The sequence below is a fragment of the Dryobates pubescens genome, chromosome 16, assembly GCF_014839835.1.
Source record: "Dryobates pubescens isolate bDryPub1 chromosome 16, bDryPub1.pri, whole genome shotgun sequence".
In the NCBI taxonomy this organism is placed as follows: Eukaryota; Metazoa; Chordata; class Aves; order Piciformes; family Picidae; genus Dryobates; species Dryobates pubescens.
Genome location: NC_071627.1, coordinates 4,308,106 through 4,327,030, shown reverse-complemented (window position 1 = coordinate 4,327,030; position 18,925 = coordinate 4,308,106). Strand labels below are relative to the sequence as shown.

At 65.1% G+C, this 18,925-nt stretch overlaps 2 protein-coding genes across 2 annotated transcripts in view; one reads left to right on the top strand and one right to left on the bottom strand.

The window, feature by feature from the left end:
• Window positions 1–1,603: 1,603 nt before the first annotated feature.
• Window positions 1,604–10,930, bottom strand: STING1 (stimulator of interferon response cGAMP interactor 1). The gene is made up of 8 exons (XM_054168630.1): window positions 10,293–10,930; window positions 8,624–8,729; window positions 7,514–7,752; window positions 6,002–6,182; window positions 4,899–5,007; window positions 4,578–4,816; window positions 3,030–3,216; window positions 1,604–1,830 (listed from the first exon to the last, which is right to left on the bottom strand). The coding sequence occupies exons 1-8, from the start codon at window positions 10,928–10,930 to the stop codon at window positions 1,604–1,606; spliced, it is 1,926 nt and encodes a 641-aa protein (XP_054024605.1).
• Window positions 10,931–11,152: 222 nt separating this feature from the next.
• UBE2D2 (ubiquitin conjugating enzyme E2 D2) overlaps window positions 11,153–18,925 on the top strand; it is a 45,924-nt gene continuing 38,151 nt past the window's right edge. Inside the window, exon 1 of the mRNA XM_054168456.1 lies at window positions 11,153–11,284. Within this exon, the coding sequence (XP_054024431.1) occupies window positions 11,261–11,284 (24 nt within the window). The 5' untranslated portion in view covers window positions 11,153–11,260. The remainder of the gene's footprint in view (window positions 11,285–18,925) is intronic.

Below are 18,925 nucleotides of genomic sequence, written 5' to 3'. Positions count from 1 at the left end.
AGGTCAGGAGAGTGGCACCAGCCTCTGAGGGCCAGCAAATGCTGTCCTGCAGAGCTCCCTGGCACCCCTGCCTGGCATCCCTGCAGCCTCCCCACGTGGGCACAGTGTGAGGGGAAGGGTGCAGGTTGTGCCAGCACTGCCCCTTGCCCAGAGCCCCAGGGGCTCTGCCACATCCTTTGGGGCTGGAGGAACCCTTCTGGGGAGTGCTTGGGAGGGATGTGGCCATGAAGGGCAGCAGCAGGCCCTGCAGGTGGCTCTCAGTGTGGAGTACTGCTGGAGGGGGACTCCTCCTGAGGGTGTGTGGAGACAGGCCAAGGGGGGATGGTTTGAAGGGGAGGGAGAGCAGGGTTAGACTGGAGCTGAGGAAGAAGTTCTTCAGTACCAGGGTGGTGAGACACATGCTGCCCAGGGAAGCTGTGGATGCCTCCTGCCTGGGGGTGTTCAAGGCCAGGCTGGATGAGGCTTTGAGCAACCTGGGCTGGTGGGAGGTGTCAGCTGCTGGGAGGTTGGAACAGATGAGCTCTGAGGCCTCTCCCAACCTGAGTCATTCTGTGTCCAGGGAAGGGCCAGGAGGATGAGCAGAGGCTGAGAGCTGCTCTGCTCTGGAGACAACCTGAGAGAGTTGGGGTTGTGTAGGCTGGAGAGGAGAAGGCTCCCAGGAGACCACCTTGTGGCCTTCCAGTATCTGCAGGGGGCTCCAAGAAAGCTGGGGAGGGACTTTGTAGGGTGTCAGGGAGGGATAGGACTGGGGGGGATGGAGCAAACTAGAAGTGGGGAGATTGAGATTGGATGTGAGGAAGAAGTTGTTCCCCATGAGGGTGGTGAGAGCCTGGCACAGGTTGCCCAGGGAGGTGGTGGCAGCCTCCTGCCTGGAGGTGTTTGCAGCCAGGCTGGAGGTGGCTGTGAGCAACCTGCTGCAGTGTGAGGTGTCCCTGCCCATGGCAGGGGGTTGGGACTGGCTGAGCCTTGAGGTCCCTTCCAGCCCTGCCAGCTCTGTGATTCTGTCAGTGGTGGGAGCAGAGGCAGGGAGGTCTCTCATGCTGTGGGACCACTGAATGTCAGAGTCCCCCAGGCCTGACCTCCTTTTCCACCTCCTCATGGCCAGTGGGTGGAAAGTGAGGATCTTTGGTCTCTTCTCCCAAGGAAGAAGTGACAGGACAAGAGGAAATAGCCTCAAGTTGCCCCAGGGCAGGTTTAGGCTGGACATGGGGAACAATTTCTTCCCCTTGAGGCTTGTCAGGGCCTGGCCCAGGCTGCCCAGGGCAGGGGTGGAGTCCCCATCCCTGCAGGGGCTTCACAGCTGTGCAGCTGTGGTGCTGAGGGCCATGGCTTGGTGGTGCCCTGGCAGTGCTGGGGGAAGGCTTGGACTCAGTGATCTGAAAGGTCTCTCCCAGCCTCCAGAACTCCACGGTTCTGGGTTCCATGATCAGAGCAGATGAAGCACAACCAGCCCAGAGCAGGGGGAACGATGTCAGGGGGCTGAGTCACAGCATCACAGGATCAGCTCCTGCCACCGGCCCCCAGGCACAGGAGGCTGTGCAGGGCCCTGGAGATGGCTCAGGGGGAGGCTGGGGGCAGGAAGGGTCCCGGCGCCGCAGGGGGCTCAGAAGCAGTCACTGCGCAGGGGCAGCGGCAGGTCCTCCCGGCTGATCTGCAGGTTGAGCTCCGTGCTGGCCAGGCTGGGGGCAGGGCTGGGGGCCGGGCCGGGGGCCGGGCCGGGGGCCGGGCCAGCCCCTGTGCTCTCCCAGAGGCTGTACTCCTCCTGACACTGCTGCCGCAGGTGCCAGAGCAGCTCCCTGGACAGCAAGTGAGGCTCTGCCTCTCCCGACTCTGCAAGGGAAGGACAGACCCCACCCTCACCGGCCTGGCCTGAGGCAGGGGCTGGCCAGCAGCAGGGGCTCTGGGAGATGCCCCCCAAAAGGACCTCTTCAGCAGCCCAGAGAGGGCTCCCATGGCCCCCCCAGAACCAAAGCAGGGAGTGCAGGGAGGGGAATCAAACGCAGGGCCCCGTGCTGGCTGGCTGTGATGGGAGCTGCCTCCTTGGGTTGGGGTGCTTCTCCCTGTCAGAACCTGGGCTTCCTCTGAAGGCACCAAGATTCATCTCTGCAAGAAGCAGAAGCTGCTTCCATGCCCTGCAGCTCTGGTGGAGGTGAAGGGAAAAGAAAGGAAGATGGGAAGAGAGAAGGGAAAGGAAGATGGGAAAGGGAAGGGAAAGGAAGAAGGGAAGGGAAGGGAAAGGAAGAAGGGAAGGGAAGGGAAAGGAAGATGGGAAGGGAAGGGAAAGGAAGATGGGAAGGGAGATGGGAAAAAGGGAAAGGGGAAGGGAAGGGAGATGGGAAAAAGGGGAAGGGAGAGGGAAGGGAGATGGGAAAAAGGGGAAGGGAGAGGGAAGGGAGATGGGAAAGGGGAAGGGAGAGGGAAGGGAGATGGGAAAAAGGGGAAGGGAGAGGGAAGGGAGATGGGAAAAGGGAAGGGAGAGGGAAGGGAGATGGGAAAAAGGGGAAGGGAGATGGGAAAAAGGGGAAGGGAGATGGGAAAAAGGGGAAGGGAGATGGGAAAAAGGGGAAGGGAGATGGGAAAAAGGGGAAGGGAGATGGGAAAAAGGGGAAGGGAGATGGGAAGCAGGGAAGGCCTCACTCCCCATCACATCAGCACACTGCTCTGCTGGGGAGGACTCCACAGCCTCCCAGGACCAGCAGCAGGGCTGGGCTGGGAGCTGCCCCTTCCCCTGGCAGCTCGCCTTTATCTTTAACCCTCGAGGGCCCATCCTCCCTGCCCAGATGCTGCTGAGGATGGCCCCTCGAGGATGAAAGCTCCACTGCTTGCCCCAGGTGCCTTCAACAGCCCAGCAGCTCTGGCAGCATGCCCCTGCTCCTCTGAGCCCCTCAGCGAGGAGCTCTCCCGTGTCAGGAGCCAGCCCCTGCCTCCCACCCCTGCAGGGACCCCTCCCGGGCACCAGCGCAGGGCTGAGGTCACTGCAGGGGCTTGAGGGCAGAGCCAGCGCCCCAGGCACCCCTGCCCCCACTCACCCTGGTAGGCAATCAGCCTGTAGGTGCCCCTGCACTCCTTGGAGCCCCTCAAGATCTCCTCCAAGGTCCTGTAGAAGAGCTTGGCCTGCTCCAGCCGCTCCTCCCGGCCGAAGGCGGCGCAGTCGTCCTGGGACATGGCGTAGAGAGACTGCAGGGGGGCAGCAAACTCCACCACACAGTGCCAGGGCTGCAGGGGGCAAGGAGAGGTCGTGGGGCAAGGCAGACCCAGCAGCAAAGGGCTGCCAGGGCACCCTGCTGCTGGGCACAGCCCTTGAGAGCCCTCGGCCTGCCCTGCACTGGTGCTCTGCACTGGAGCACCAGGACACTGCTTGTGGCCCCAGTGTGCCCCTGCCCTGTGCCAGTGCCATGTGCTGGAGCAGGGTGAGAGGGACACTGCTTGTGGCCCCAGTGAGCCCCTGCCCTGTGCCAGTGCCATGTGCTGGAGCAGGGTGAGCGGGACACTGCTTGTGGCCCCAGTGTGCCCCTGCCCTGTGCCAGTGCCATGTGCTGGAGCAGGGTGAGAGGGACACTGCTTGTGGCCCCAGTGAGCCCCTGCCCTGTGCCAGTGCCATGTGCTGGAGCAGGGTGAGAGGGACACTGCTTGTGGCCCCAGTGAGCCCCTACCCTGTGCCAGTGCCATGTGCTGGAGCAGGGTGAGAGGGACACTGCTTGTGGCCCCAGTGTGCCCCTGCCCTGTGCCAGTGCCATGTGCTGGAGCAGGGTGAGAGGGACACTGCTTGTGGCCCCAGTGTGCCCCTGCCCTGTGCCAGTGCCTGCACCCATGGGGCCCCTGCCTGTGGCAGGGCTCTCAGGCTACAACTGCCAGGGGGAGGATTCTACAGGGATTTGGTTCCCTGTGGAGACCCCCTTGAACGTGTCCAGTCACAGCTCCCTGGGGGCTTTTCTGCTAGGGAAGAGGAGGTCTGAGTGAGCTAATGGAGAGGAGCAGGAGGGAGAGGGGAAGGGAGAGGAGGAGGAAAGAGGGGAGGGGAAAAAGGAAGAGGAGAAAGGAGAAGGGAGAGGAGATGAGGAGAAAAGGGAGGAAAAGGAAGAGGAGAAAGGAGAAGGGAGAGGAGAAAAGGGAGGAAAAGGGGGAGGGGGGAGAAAAGAGGGAGGGGGGGAGAAAAGGGAGAGGGGGAGAAAAGGGAGAGGGGGAGAAAAGGGGGAGGGGGAGAAAAGGGGGAGGGGAAGAAAGGGGGGAGGGGAAGAAAGGGGGGAGGGGAAGAAAGGGGGGAGGGGGAGAAAAGGGGGAGGGGGAGAAAAGGGGGAGGGGGAGAAAAGGGGGAGGGGGAGAAAAGGGGGAGGGGGAGAAAAGGGAGAGGGGGAGAAAAGGGAGAGGGGGAGAAAAGGGAGAGGGGGAGAAAAGGGAGAGGGGGAGAAAAGGGAGAGGAGGAGAGGAGGAGGAGAGAGAGGATAAGGAAGAGCAGGAGAAAGCAGAGGACCTCTGCTGAGCTTGCCCCATCTGCAGTGATGAGAGGGGACAGGGCTGGGATGTGAGGCCAGGAAGAGCTTCAGGCTGATGCTCTCCAAAGGCTGAGCCCAGCCTACCTTGTTGTCCTCATCCTTGATGGCATAGAGGCTGTGTTTGTAGACCCTGTTCTTGATGCCAGCTTTGGTCAGGATGGTCTCACTCAGGTCTGTCAGGTACTGGATGTTGCTGTCAGCCTTCTCCAGGTCATCAATGATATCACAGCTCAGAGGCACCAGGATGTGGAGCTTCCAGGTCCCTCTACGTAGCAGCAGGGTGGGGTTGGCTCTGCTGAACTCCTCCATGGTCTCTTTCATCCCTGGTGGAAGAGAGCAGCGGGCAGAGGGCTCTGGTGGGGCTGCTGGGGGCAGGTGGCACCAGGCAGGGCCCCAGCTACCTACGTGGCAGGACTATTTTGAGGTACCCCACGTAGTACGACCAGGCAAGGCCATGGGCAACGTTCTGCTTGGACCTCTCAGCCAGCTCTGACATCTCCACTGCTGAGGGCTTCTGTGGAGGGAGGGAGAGAGAGGGAGAGAGCAGCAGGGGTGGAAGCAGCCACCTGGGCTGTGCTGCAGCAGAGGGGTCTGGGGAGCAGAGATCCTCTCCAAAGGGAGCTGGAGAGTGAGCAACCCCCCCTGTCCCCTCCCCCCCCCAACCCCCCCTGTCCCCTCCCCCACCCACCCAGTCCCCTCCCCGCCAACCCCCTCTGTCCCCTCCCCCCCAACCCACCCTGTCCCCTCCCCCCCAACCCCCCTGTCCCCTCACCCCAACCCCCCCATCCCCTCCCCACCAACCCACCCTGTCCCCTCCCCCCACCCCAACCCCCCCTGTCCCCTTCCCCCAACCCACCCTGTCCCCTCCCCACCAACCCACACTGTCCCCTCCCCCCACCCCCTATCCCCTCACACCAACCCCCCCTGTCCCCTCCCAGTGCCACCCCAGGCAGCAGGGCCAAGCCCCCCGTGTCCCCCTGAGCCCCTGTGGCAGCTGCAGCTGCTGCAGGGGTGAGCTGGCCTCGTTTCTTGCTGCACCCTCGCTTGGCATCAGGTGTGCCAGTGCAGCTGCTGCCCCTGCCCAGAGCCTCCAGCAGGCAGCAGGAGGCATCCCAGCAGCTGCTGGTGGCACTGACAGGGCCACCCGCTGTCCCCTGCCAGCTCTGGCTCTTCCTTTGGGCACCCAGCAGCTGCCCTCCCCACGGCACCTCCCTGCAGCCTGGGCGACCCCAGTGCCCTTCCCAGCTCCCAGAGCCCTCCCGGTGCAGCAGAGCTCCCAGGCTGCCCCCGGCCCTCAAGCAGCAGCTCTGCTGCCAGCACCCAGGGGACACCATTCCCAGGCCCAGGCCCCCGTGCCAAGCATGCCAAGGAGCTCAGCTCCTCAGGGTTGAGCTAAGCAGAGTGCTTGTGCCACCCCCCCGGGGCTGTGTGTGCAGGGCCAGGTCACCTCCACCCCCTGTGACTGCTGAGGGGAAGCCACCGAGCCCGGGGGGGGGGTGGTGCCTTACGTGGAGCCCCAGGGCAAGGCTGAGGAGCTGGCACAGGCTGGCCAGGCCGAGGTGCAGGCTCAGGAGCTGCTTCTCTCCATCCAGAAGAGCCACATAGGCCATGGCACAGATGAGCAGCGTGGGCCCATGCCAGCGCCACGGGAAGCAGGCGCCCAGCGCCCTCCAGAAGCTGCCCTGGTGCCTGGGGAGGGACAAGGACACACAGAGGGGCTGGGGGCACAGAGCCTGCCACCCACGGGGCACTGCCAGAGACTGCTGCCTGCAGAGCAGCTCCTGAGCTCCTGCAGGGAGCCCTGGGGGACCCTGCTGAGGGCATCCCGAGTGCCCCCAGCCAGGACAGGGCTTGGGTCCCCTGGAACCCTGCTGAGGGCATCCTGAGTGCCCCCAGCCAGGACAGGGCTTGGGTCTCATGGGACCCTGCTGAGGGCATCCTGAGTGCCCCCAGCCAGGACAGGGCTTGGGTCCCCTGGGGGACCCTGCTGAGGGCATCCTGAGTGCCCCCAGCCAGGACAGGGCTTGGGTCTCATGGGACCCTGCTGAGGGCATCCTGAGTGCCCCCAGCCAGGACAGGGCTTGGGTCCCCTGGGACCCTGCTGAGGGCATCCTGAGTGCCCCCAGCCAGGACAGGACTTGGGTCCCCTGGGGGACCCTGCTGAGGGCATCCTGAGTGCTCCCAGCCAGGACAGGGCTTGGGTCTCATGGGACCCTGCTGAGGGCATCCTGAGTGCCCCCAGCCAGGACAGGGCTTGGGTCCCCTGGAACCCTGCTGAGGGCATCCTGAGTGCCCCCAGCCAGGACAGGGCTTGGGTCCCCTGGGGGACCCTGCTGAGGGCATCCTGAGTGCCCCCAGCCAGGACAGGGCTTGGGTCCCCTGGAACCCTGCTGAGGGCATCCTGAGTGCCCCCAGCCAGGACAGGGCTTGGGTCCCCTGGGGGACCCTGCTGAGGGCATCCTGAGTGCCCCCAGCCAGGACAGGGCTTGGGTCTCATGGAACCCTGCTGAGGGCATCCTGAGTGCCCCCAGCCAGGACAGGGCTTGGGTCTCATGGGACCCTGCTGAGGGCATCCTGAGTGCCCCCAGCCAGGACAGGGCTTGGGTCTCATGGGACCCTGCTGAGGGCATCCTGAGTGTCCCCAGCCAGGACAGGGCTTGGGTCACCCTGGGACCCTGCTGAGGGCATCCTGAGTGCCCCCAGCCAGGACAGGGCTTGGGTCACCCTGGACAGCAGGGGGAGGCTCTGCAGCAGTCCTGTGCCCTCGGCACTGGGCAGTGGGCAAGGCTGGGGGCCAAGCCCTGTTGCCCAGGCAAGGGGCACGCTAGGGGAGGAGGGGTTCATGAGGCAGCTGGGCAGGCAGGAGAGGGGAAGAGGAGAGGGAGGAAGAGCCAGGAGGCTGCGGGGGATCCTTGCCCACAGAGGGCAGGCTGGGGCAGAACCTCGCACAGCACCCGGAGCCTGCACTGTTGCCGTGCCCGGCGCGGTGCCAGGACACAGCCACCCCGCCGCTGGCTTACCTGGAGTGCAGGTGGAAGACCTCCTCAGCCAGGCAGCAGAGGCCCCTCAGCAGCGCCCCGATCTGCAGGGCCGCGACGTGCAGGGTGAGGCTGCGGGCGGTGGGCACCAGGGGCTGCCCGGCCAGCCAGAGGGCGGCGCCACAGAGCGCCAGGAGCAGGGCCAGGGCGACCTGCGCCCGGCGGCCCCGGGCCTCGGGGATCAGCGTGGCGCTGGGGTGGCTCAGCTGTGCCCGGGACATCTGCGGGGCACAGGCGGGGCTCAGCTGCCAGCCCTGTGCCCGGCACCTGCAGCAGCGCCGTGGGCACGGCGGCAGGGGGGCAAGGGCACACCCCCCGGCAGGCAGGGAGCAGGGCTGACGAGACACGGACACCGCTGGGGAGGTTCTGAGGGTCACAGCATGGGCTGGGTTGGAAGGGACCTCAGAGCTCAGCCAGCTCTAACCCCCTGGCAGGGGGGCAGGGACACCTCCCACCAGCCCAGGCTGCTCAGGGCCTCATCCTGCCTGGCCTGGCACACCTCCAGGCAGGAGGCAGCCACAGCCTCCCTGGGCAGCCTGTGCCAGTGTCTCCCCAGCCTCACTGCCAACAATTCCTTCCTCCTCTCCAGTCTCAACCTCCCTTCTCCCAGCTCAAAGCCATTGTTCCTCATCCTGACACCCCCATGCCTTGTCCAAAGTCCCTCCCCAGCTCTCCTGGAGCCCTTCAGGTACTGGAAGGCTGCTCTGAGGTCTGCCTGGAGGCTGAACAGCCCCAACTCTCTCAGCCTGTTCCCACAGGGGAGGTTCTCCAGCCTCTGATCATCTTGGTGGTCTCCTCTGGCCCCTCTCCAGCTCCAGGTCCTTGTGCTGGGGGCACCAGAGCTGGAGGCAGTGTTGCAGGTGGGGTTCCTGTGGGTGCTGCCCAGGTCACCCCGAGGCTGCTCCCACGCCCAGATGGGTTTGGCAAGGCAGAGCCTGGCTGGCCACCCTCCCCCCACATCGATGCCACCCCTCCCTGCCCCGCAGCCAGGGGCTACCACTGCTCTTGTCACACTCACCGGAGCAGTCTGCTGCCGGCAGGCTGGGGCTGGCTGGGTCCCTGGCTGCTGTGCTCCAACCTGGAGCCACAGACCCGGAGCCTCGGCACCCTGGAGGCTCCTGTTGGCACGGTGGGCGCCTTGCAGGCTGCCGGTAGCAGGGTGGGAGCTGCCCGGCTGCCAGCGGCGAGGGAAACGAAACTGAAAGGAAGCGTGGTGGCTGCAGGCAGGCTGCAGAGCGCAGCAGAGCGCCCCCCGCAGGGCAGCGGGCAGGAACTCCAGACCCTGCTGTGAGCTCACAGCTCTGGCAAGCTCCAACGCCTGGGCCAGGGCATGGTGGGGCTGAGCCCAGCTGGAGTGAGGAAGGAACCCAGGATTTGGGGATTTCAGCACAGCAGCAGGGCTCAGACACTGACTCTATAGAGCCAGCAGCTTTCCAGGGCCCAAACAGCAACAGACTCACAGTACCACAGTATCACTAAGGTTGGAAGAGACCCCAAGGATCAAGTCCAACCTGTGTCCACAAACCCCACGACTAGACCATGGCACCCAGTGCCACGTCCAATCTCCCCTTGAACACCTCCAGGGACGGTGACTCCACCACCTCCCTGGGCAGCACATCCCCATGACGAACGACTCCTGCTGCCAGGGAGCACAGCACAGCACTCTGGGTCCCCACACCCCACATGGCTCCAGGAGGTGCTGTGTCAGTGCCCATGGGTTTCCTGCAGCCAGGCTCCTGCTGGCCAGAGGTCCTCAAAGCTGTCAGGACTTCGTCACCACAGAGCCAGAGCAGCCAAGGTGCTCAAAGCCTCCTTTGGCTCAGTTGTTACTGCTGAGGTTTGCCCTCAGACCTCCCAGCTCCCTGCTCCTAGCAGCAGAGGAGTTGGACAAGGTGACCTTTGAAGGTCCCTTCCAACCCCTTCTGCGATTCTAAATTGTGGCTGCTCCTTCCCTGGAGGTGCTGGAGGCCAGGATGGGTGAGGCCTTGAGCAACCTAGGCTGGTGTGAGGTGTCCCTGCCCATGGCAGGGGGTTGGAGCAGGATGATCTTGAAGGTCCCTTCCGACCCATTCTATGCCTTGGGACACAGCTGCACAAGTCGATAGGAGCAGGGGGGCTGAGCTGGAGGATGCTGAGGGAGAAGGTCGATGCCAGGGCAAGGCTGCACCCTGATCCCTTTGGGAGGTCATGGCAAGAGGGATGCATGGCAAGCATCAGACACAGCTCCATGGCACCAAGTGCCACATCCAATCCCCTCCTGAACACCCCCAGGGATGGTGACTCCACCACCTCGCTGGGCAGCACATCCCAATGGCCAACAACTTCCTCTGTGAAGAACTTTCTCCCCACCTGCAGGCTAAGAGGGGCAGGTTTGATGGGAGGCAGCCCTCGGGGCAGGTATGATGGGAGGCAGCCCTCGGGGCAGGTATGATGGGAGGCAGCCCTCGGGGCAGGCTTGATGGACACTTTGGACACACTCTGCTCAGCCCCCCGAGGACAATTGACCTTTTGGCCCGTGGCAGAGCCCTCCGTGGGATGCTGGATGGAAAGCTGCTCGATTTCCACCCATGGCCGCCAAGGTGCGAGCTGGAGAGCCTCTGCCTGCCTGCCTGGGCGGTGCGGCAGTCCTCAGTCCCCCTGCGCTCCTCGCTGGGTGCCGTGGCGTTTGGGGCACTGCTGTCTCAAAGCCTCTCCGATGCTTCACATCTTTACTGCTCAGCCTTGCTCTGATCTACTCCAGGTACTTTGCCCTGGGCCTGACAACGAAGCCCCGCGGGCCAGCGCCACGCCGCTGCGGCGGGGAGGGCTGCAGGGGCAGAGGCCACCGGCGGCCGGCACAGGGACACCAGCACGGCGCTCGGCGCCGCCTAACCCCTGCCGGGAGGGTGCAGGGCCCGCCCGCCCGCGCAGGCCTCGGCTCTCCGCTAGGAACGGGCCTCGGGCCCTTCGCGGACGGATCCCGGCGGGAGCCGCTGCGGGCCGGGGCGCGGCGGGGGGCAGCCGAGGCCTCCCCAAGGCCCTGCGAGGCCTCGGACCCCATGGCGGCGGCGCGGCCGGGACTTCTTCCCGCGTGCCGCTCTCGCGAGAGGCTGCGTCACGCCGGCCTCCCACCGCCCACGCCTTACGCCGCCGTATCCTTCCGCGGGCTCCCCCTCCCCCTTCTGGAGAGTTCTGCACGGCGGCCGCAGCACAAATAGTTCCCGCCGAGTCCCGCTCCTCCTCTCTCTCGCCCGGCCCTCCCACTCCGCGCCCGGCACGGCCTAGGCTCCCGCGGCGGCGGGCCGCCTCCGTGCCCGTCAAATCGTACGTCAAGGCGGCAGCCGAGGGCAGAGGAGGGGAGAGGAGCCGCCGCGGCAGCGGAGTGATACGCGGAAGGCCGGCGAGGAGGCGCCAGCGCATAAAGGGGCGGCGGAGGGATGCGGTAGGAGCTGCGGCAGCGGCAGCGAGCTCCAGCCCAGCGGCGCCGCTCCGGGCAGCCCCGCGCCAGGCCCGCAGGCCCCCGCGCCGCCGCCACCACCTGGGGGGGGCCTTTCCCGTCCCTCCTTCCCTCCCCCTCCCTTTTCTCTCTCTCCTTCCCCTCCCCCTTTCCCCTCCCCCCTCCGCGCTGCTGCCGCTTCCTCCGCGCCGCCGCCACCTCCGCGCCGCTCCTCCTTCCCCCCCTCCCCCTCGGAAAATAGTCCCCGCGGCTGCCCCCTCCCCGCCGCCCCTCCTCGCCGCCTCGCACACACAATGGCGCTGAAGAGAATCCACAAGGTAAGGGCAGGGCCTTGCGCCGCACCGGCCCCGCCGCGCCGGCCCCGCCGCCGCCGCCTTACATAACCGGGGTAGGCCCCGCCGCCGCCCCGGGCCTGCGGGGAGCGGGGTGGGGAGAGGCTGGGCCGGGCCCTGCCCTGGCGGAGCCGGACGGCCTCCGCTGCCCGCTTCGGGCGGGGAGCCGCGGGCGAGCCTCGCCGTGCGGGGCTGAGGCGGGAGGGAGCGCAGGGGAAGTTGTGTGGCCGCCCTCGGCAGGCCTGGCCGTGGCGGTCGGAGCGGGCCCGGGAGCCGCGGGCCGGGGAGCCGCGGCGCGGCCGGCCGGGCCGCTCCTTCCCATCTCCTGGGAAGGGCCTTCCTCGCCTGGCAGCGCCCCCGCGGGCCGGGGGCACCGCGCCCTGGACCCGGGACGGCGGGGGCAGGGCCGAGGCCGCGGCGGGTCGGGCCCGGCCGGGCCCCTCCGAGGCAACGTGGCCCCCGAGCCCGGGGCCGCGAGGGGGCGCCGGCGGCGGGGCCCGGCCGGGCAGCGAGCGGCGGCGGCCGGAGGGGCAGCCCCGGGAACCCCCTGTCGGGGCGGCGGGGAGCCCGGCCGCCGCTCCGGGGGGAAGGGGCCCGGAGGAGCGAGGCTGGGAGCTGCGAGCTCAGGGCTCGGCGGGGAAGGGCGCTGGCGCCCCAGGGAGCCTGCGCCGGTGTGGGGCCCCGGAGCGCTGGGCACAGGCCGGGCGCAGTGACCTCGTCGCGTTCGGCTGTCGGAGCGGTGCGAGTCCTTGTCCTGCTGGAGCTGCCCTACAACCTGAGTCATCCGGAGGCTTGCAGGGAGAGGCGTGCGAGGCGCCTTCCCCTCCCGGGCAGGGTGTGCTGGGTGTCTTGGCCTTCTAGATAAACACTGCTGAATCCCTGCAGCCGTAATCCCTGCTCTGCTCGGTCATCGCGGTCCCCTTTACCAGGAAAAATGAGAAGGTTCCTTTGGTGACCTTAGCGAGGCAGGCAGGGGATTTGTGTCCTTTCCTCAGCCAAAGGTGTAGCTGTCAGTTTGGAGTCTCCCCAGCAGGCCCAGCTGTAGGAGCCTGTCCTCCCATAGGGCTTCTGCTCTTCAGCACTCTGTAAATCTGATTTCTGCCCAGAACCAGCTGGGAACCCTCTACCCAACGTTTGAGATCAGCTTGCTGGCCTCAGGCTTGGATGAGGTGTTAACATCTTCACTTCCCAGGCTCTCTAGGAGCTTTTGTGGGGCTCCCTGTGTCCTGCTGCTCAAGATGAAAGGCGAAGTGAATCGAGGGGAGCTGGAAGCCTCGTGTTTGCTCCTGGGTTAGGTAGGGCTTGGGAGGGGTTTTGGGTATGGTTTGAGTTGTGTTGTGGCTCCCAGCTCGGTGTGGCTCAGCCAGAAGTGCTGCAGCTGGGGGGCACAGGGCTCTGCCACTGGCTCCTGCTGAGGAGGCTGCCCCGTGGCGGGGCTGGTGGCTTGCAGGGGTACAGCTGGCACCCAGCAGGGTCCCTGTGGCTGCTGGGGGGGCAGGCAGACAGTGCAGGGCCTGCTGTGTGCTGGGGAGAGCTTTGGGGGCAGCAGGGGAGGCTGCCTTGCTGAGGCTCAGGGCCCAGCACCTGGAGCACTTCTGCTTGCAGGCTGTGGTTTCTAGCAGGAGGGCAGCTGGATGTGTTGAGCCTTTGTTAGTGTTGGGTGCTCCTGGCCTGGTTTCTCATGCTGCTTGTCAGAGATAAGGGATCCCAGGGGGACCCTGTGGGGCTAGGGGAGACTTCAAAGCCTTGGGAAGCAGCGAGAGCATCACCACAGCAGTGGGTGTGAAGTGCCAAGGGTCTGCCTGGGGGCAGAGTGTGGCTGCTGGAGAGGGGGAGGCTGGGGCTGCAGGCAACACTTCCACCAAACAAAGCCTGTGAAGGTGGGGGAAATCTGCTGCTTGTGGCAGCCCAGGTGCTTCAGAAGCTAGGTGGAGGTCGGGCTGCACTGGGAGCCTCTGTGGCTGTCCCCCTTCACCACCTGAGCAGCAGCCACTGGCCGTTGGCTCCCCGGCTGTTGTAAAGCCCCCGGGGGCTCCCTTAGCGGCTGGGGCTGCCCTGGGCGAGGCAGCTGTGCCCTGTGCGGGGCATGGAGGGGAGCCAAGTCTGACCTGACCTTTGCTGTTGCACCTTGGGGCCAGAACAAAAGCCTGAGGAATGTGGAGGGAGCTGGGGTAATCCTGCTGGGCTCCAGTACAAAGGAGGGATGGGCAGGGAGGCTGCTGCCGAGGTGCTCAGGGAGGCCTTCGGGTCTCCAGCTCACTGCTGCCTTCTGTGCTCAGCCGTTTGGGCTCCTGTTTGTCTGTAGGCCACGAGGTGTTCCCCCCACCCCCAGGTTTTGTGTCCTTGGATACCAGAGGGATGAGGACTTGGGGAGAAGCAGGAAGCCCCAGGAGCAAAGCTTGGATCAGGATGTCAGCAGTGTTAGCTGAGCTGGCCTCTTGCGTGTTGAGCTCTTCTGGGCTGGGAGAGCCTGGAGGCCTTGCAGGAGGGGTGAGAGGTGCTGGAGGGAGGGAGCCCAGGAGGCTGCCCCAGCCCAGCCTCTCTCTGGTGGGATGCTTGCTCTGGGGGTTGCCCAGAGCCTCCAGCTGTGGTGGTGGTTCTGCACAAAGCTGGCCTTTAAGATGCTCCCAAACAGCTCAGGGTTGAGCCCTGCTCCTAGGCTGCTGCTCGTGGGGATGTTCTGACCCTCCCTGAGGTGCTCCCTGCCCTGGAGGCTGGGATCCCTGTGAGGAGCAGTGAGGGTGTGAGCAGTGCCACCAGGCAGAGGCCCCTCGAGTGTGGGGGTCCCACGGGAGTGGAAGAGCTCCACTGGCAGGGCTGGGTGGGTAGCAGTGGGCTGGTGTCATGGGTGTGGAGAGGGCAGGGACCCTGGGGGGCAGTGACAAATGGCTTCCATTGCAAGGGCTAAGCTGCATGCAGCACTTGGGCCTCAGCCTTGTCCCAGCTGTGGTGCTGGTCCTCAAGCAGTGACAGCAACTGGGACATCCCTTGGAGCTCCTGGAGTGGGAGGGCAAGGGGAAGGTTCCTTGGCTGTCAGGGGTTCCCTGGGTGAGCTCCTTGGAGATGCCTGCAGTGAGAGGGGAGGGAAAGCAGGAACTGGGAGGGGGATGCCTCTTAGGAGCAGCCCTGGGGCTGCTGAGCCTGGAGAAGAGCAGCCCCAAAGGGGAGCTGAGCAATGCTCAGCAAGAGCTAAAGGCTGGGGGGCAAGAGGCTGGGGCCAGACTCTGCTCAGTGGTGCCCAGGGGCAGTGGGCACAGACTGGCAGCCAGGAGGTTCCACCTGAAGAGGAGGAGAATCTCATTTGGTGTGAGGGTGCTGGAGGCCTGGAGCAGGCTGCCCAGAGAGGTTGTGGAGTCTCCTTGTGTGGAGAGCTCCCAACCCCCCCTGGGCACTGTGCTGCTGGGCATTGTGCTGTGGGTGCCCTGCTGGAGCAGGGGGCGCTGGGCTGGCTGATCCCCAGAGGTCCCTTCCAGCCCCACCACGCTGGGAGGCTGTGGCAGGAAGCTGTGCTTCAGCCCTGCTCCAGGGAGAGATGGGGCTGTAGCAGAGGGATGGTGGTGGGCAGAGCCCACAGCCTGGGGGGGGCTTTGCAGAGCTGCATTAGAGACTCCTTAATGGTGTCCCTGGTCAGCTACAGGAGACCAGGAGGTGCCTGCAGCCCAGAGCTGTTTGTCTCAGTGCCCCTCCAGCCCAAACAAGCCTCCCATGGATCTGAGAATGGTTTGGGTTGGAAAAGCCCTCCAAGATCATCCAGTCCAGCATCAACCCAGCCCCACCATGGCCACAGGGGTTCTGAGCACTCATGGGCACTCCACCACCTCCCTGGGCAGCCTCTGCCAGTCCCTGCTCCTTCTGGCAGCAAAGAAACCTCTCCCCTCCAACCTGAGCCTCCCCTGGCACAGTTTTAGGCCATTACCTCTCCTCTAACCTGATCCCAGGCAGAAGAGCCTGACTGCAGCAGGGTGTGCTGGGCTGGGGGTGCAGCAGGGCTGATGGGCAGAGCTGTGTGTGGTACCTGAGCTGGGCAGCCCTGGGGGGGGTGCCAGGCTCAGCTGAGCTCTGCCCTCCGGGGCCATGCTGAGTGTGGAGCTGGCAGTGCAGCCCAGCTGTGACTGGGGGCTGCTGCTCCCTCTCCTCTCAGCCTGTGGCACCCAGGTGCCACAGCAGGAGGTAGCTGCTGCTGTGGTCCCCTTGCAGTTCAGGCCCTAAAGCACAAAGCTGAGAGGCACAGCAGAGGGCTTTGTGCCCTGTGCCTGGGGTGCTCCTGGCTTTCCCCCGGAGCCTTCCCCTGCTGCTTCCTGCTCTGCCTGCCGGCTGGGCAGGAGGCAGTGGCTGGAGCTGAGCTCAGAAGCCTTCAGCCCTCAGCTCCTGTCCAGTGGGAAGGATCAGGTGGCCTGGTGAAGCCCAGAGGCAGCTGTGTGCTGGGCTGCAGCCAGAGGAGTGTGGGCAGCAGAGGGGATTCTGCCCTTTGGCTGAGCCCTCCCCTGCAATCCTGCCTCAAATTCTGGTGTCCCCAGCAGGAGGAGGCCACAGAGCTGCTGGAGCCCATCCAGAGGAGGCCACAAAGATGAGCCAAGGGCTGGAGCAGCTCTGCTGTGAGCACAGGCTGGGGGTGAGCAGCCTGGAGAGGAGGAGACTCCAAGGGGACCTCAGAGCTGCCTGCCAGTAGTTGAAGGATCCTACAGGAAGGCTGCAGAGAGACTTCTCCTGAGGGGGTCTAGAGCCAGGCCAAGGGGGAATGGCTTGGAGGTGAGGGAGAGCAGGATCAGACTGGAGCTGAGCAAGAAGTTCTTCAGCAGGAGGGTGGGGAGACTCTGGCACAGGCTGCCAGGGAGGCTGTGGCTGCCTCCTGCCTGCAGGTGTTCCAGGCCAGGCTGGATGAGGCCCTGAGCAGCCTGGGCTGGTGGGAGGTGTCCCTGCCCGTGGATAGATGATCTCTGGGCTCCCTTCCACGCTGAGCTGGGTTGCATGAAACCCTCCTGAAGGTCAAAGTGGTTGTGTTCAGCAGGGGCAGGGGTGGTGGGGTGGCAGGTACTGTGGAGCTGCACAAGTCCTGCAGCCCAGGAGAGCCCCTGTGGGTGCTGCAGGGGATCTGGCCTTGTTGAGAGTGCCCCTTGCTGGCTGTGGCCAAGTGGGACGTGTGCTGGGTGCAGCTCTGACCCCTCACCCTGCACAGCACCTTGGGTGGCAGGGGGAGCATCCTGTGGGCTGTTGGGTCCATGCTGGACCTGTGCTGGTCACTGGCAGGCTGTGGGGCTGGTGCTGAGGCAGGGCAGAGGGCTGTCAGAATAGAACCAGGGAATTGTTTGGCTTGGAAGAGACCTCCAAGAGCATGGAGCTCTTCTGTCAACCCAGCCCCAGCATGGCCAGCAAACCATGTCCCCAGGTGCCCTGTCAGAGGTGTCCTGAACACCTCCAGGGTCGTTTGGACCTGGGCCCTGCTGCTGTGGTGCTTGGCACTGCTCTGCCTGCTGCTGCTCACAGGTCCTGGCTGAGTGGCTGCAAGATGTGGTCAGGAAGGTTGCCTGTCACAGAGGGGTCAGGGCCTGCACACCAGCCAGCTGCTAAGGTTGCTTCTCAGAGCCATAGGCTGTTAGGGGCTGCAAGGAACCTCTGGAGATGGAGTCCAAGCCCCCTGCCAGAGCAGGTCACACAGGAGCACATCCAGGTGGACTCTGAAGGGCTCCAGAGAAGGAGACTCCACCACCTCTGTGAGCAGCCTGCTCCAGGGCTCCAGCAGCCTCACACCAGAGTTTCTCCTCATGCAATTGTCAGGGCTGGAAGGGACCTCAAGGCTCAGCCAGTCCCAACCCCCTGCCATGGGCAGGGACACCTCACACTGCAGCAGGTTGCTCACAGCCACATCCAGCCTGGCTGCAAACACCTCCAGGCAGGAGGCTGCCACCACCTCCCTGGGCAACCTGTGCCAGGCTCTCACCACCCTCATGGGGAACAACTTCCTAGCACCCACTGTGATGCTGAGGTGGAGCCTCCTGTGTTCCAGCTCATGTCCATTGCCCCTTGTCCAGGACACCAGAGGGAAGAGCCTGGCCCCTGCTTGACCCCAACCCCTCAGGTATTTCTAGACCACTCTGAGCCTTCTCCAGCCTCACCAGCCCCAGGGCTCAGCCCTTCCTCCTCACAGAGCTGCTCCAGTCATCCTCACAGTCTGTTTGACTCTCTCCAGCAGCTCCCTGCCCCTCTTTGAACTGGGGGGCCCAGGACTGGCCACAGTCTTGCAGGTGTGGCCTCCCCAGGGTGGAGCAGAGTGGGAGGAGACCCTCCCTAGCCCTGCTGGCTGCCCCCCAGTGCAGCAAAAATTGATCCAGCTCCTGAGGGGAGCAGGCAGAGCAGGGAGCAGAGCCCATGGAGTCCCTCCTGAAGGGGCTGTGTGTGTGTGTGGGGGCCCTCTGGTGTGCTGGGGGCTTGAGGAGCTCAGTGGTGTCCCCAGGCTGCTGAGAGCTGCTGCTGGCTTGGCACTCGGCTTGGGTGCTGCCAGCTGGCTTGGTTTGCCTTCCCCAGGCTTGGCTTGGAGGCTTGTCCTGGCCAGAGCAGCTGTCCCCAGGAGCACCTGAGCCTGGGGAGGGGGGAGGTGCTGGCTGGAGGGATGAGTCTGCCCCTGACAGACCTCTCGGGGGTCTGCAGGCACAGGAGCTTGCAGGCTCCCTTGGAGGTGAGCCTTGAGGGGCTCGTGGTGGGCAGTGCTGCCCAGGCTGCTCCTGCAGTTTGGGCACCCTCTGGCCAGGATGTTCCACCCTGGTGCTGCAGCTGCTGGGGTCCAGGCTGAGAGGAGGAGGAGGAGGAGGCTGCTGGGGTGCTCCTGGGCAGCCTCCTCTAGCTGGGGGTGGCCCTGCTGCCTGCAGGGGTGGATGGTGCCCTGTGAGCCTCCCTCCCAGCCCCATGCACTCTGTGGGTGGGACTTGGGAAGCCCCAGGGGGAGGGTCTGGGCTGTCAGCATGCTCCCCCCACCCCTTCCTTCAGCCACCCACCCAGGGGCTGGTTGGGCTGGGAGCTGATGGCCACAAATCTGCTTTTGGAGCCCTCCTGTTGGGGGGGCTGGGGTGGTTTCCTTCAGCCTGGCCCTGGGGCAGGGCACCTTGAGGCTGGCTCTGCTTTGTGCCACCCTTCCCTGTCTGATTGCTGAGGAGCTGGTGAATGCTGCTGGCTCTGGCACAGTCTGCATGGGGGGGCACCCCCCAGGAGGGTTGTGCTGCAGGGAGGCTGGCAGGAGCCTGGAGCTCTGGGTTGGCTTTGCAGCTGGAGGCAGGTCCTGGTGGGGTGGCCTCCTGGGAGCTGTGTGACTCAGCCTTCAGCTGAGGGCTGCCTCAGCTCTCCCTTCCAGCTTCCTAAAGCACAGCCACCTGGGTTGAGCTGCAGGAGCAGCAGCTGCCTCAAATGGTAAGCAGCTAAGGCCTCCCTTCAGGTTTTGGTTTCAGATCAGCCTTGCCCACGGCCCAGCAGCTCCTCCCAGGGCAGCAGCTGCCTTGCAGCCTGGCTCTGCTAGCCCTGCTGGTGGTGGCTGGCTGGGGAAACCAGCCCCTCTGGAGTCCCACCCTCATGAGACCCCCAGGGGCACTTCTGCTGAGTCCACCCAGCAGCTTCTCGGTCTCCCTCAGCAACATCTGG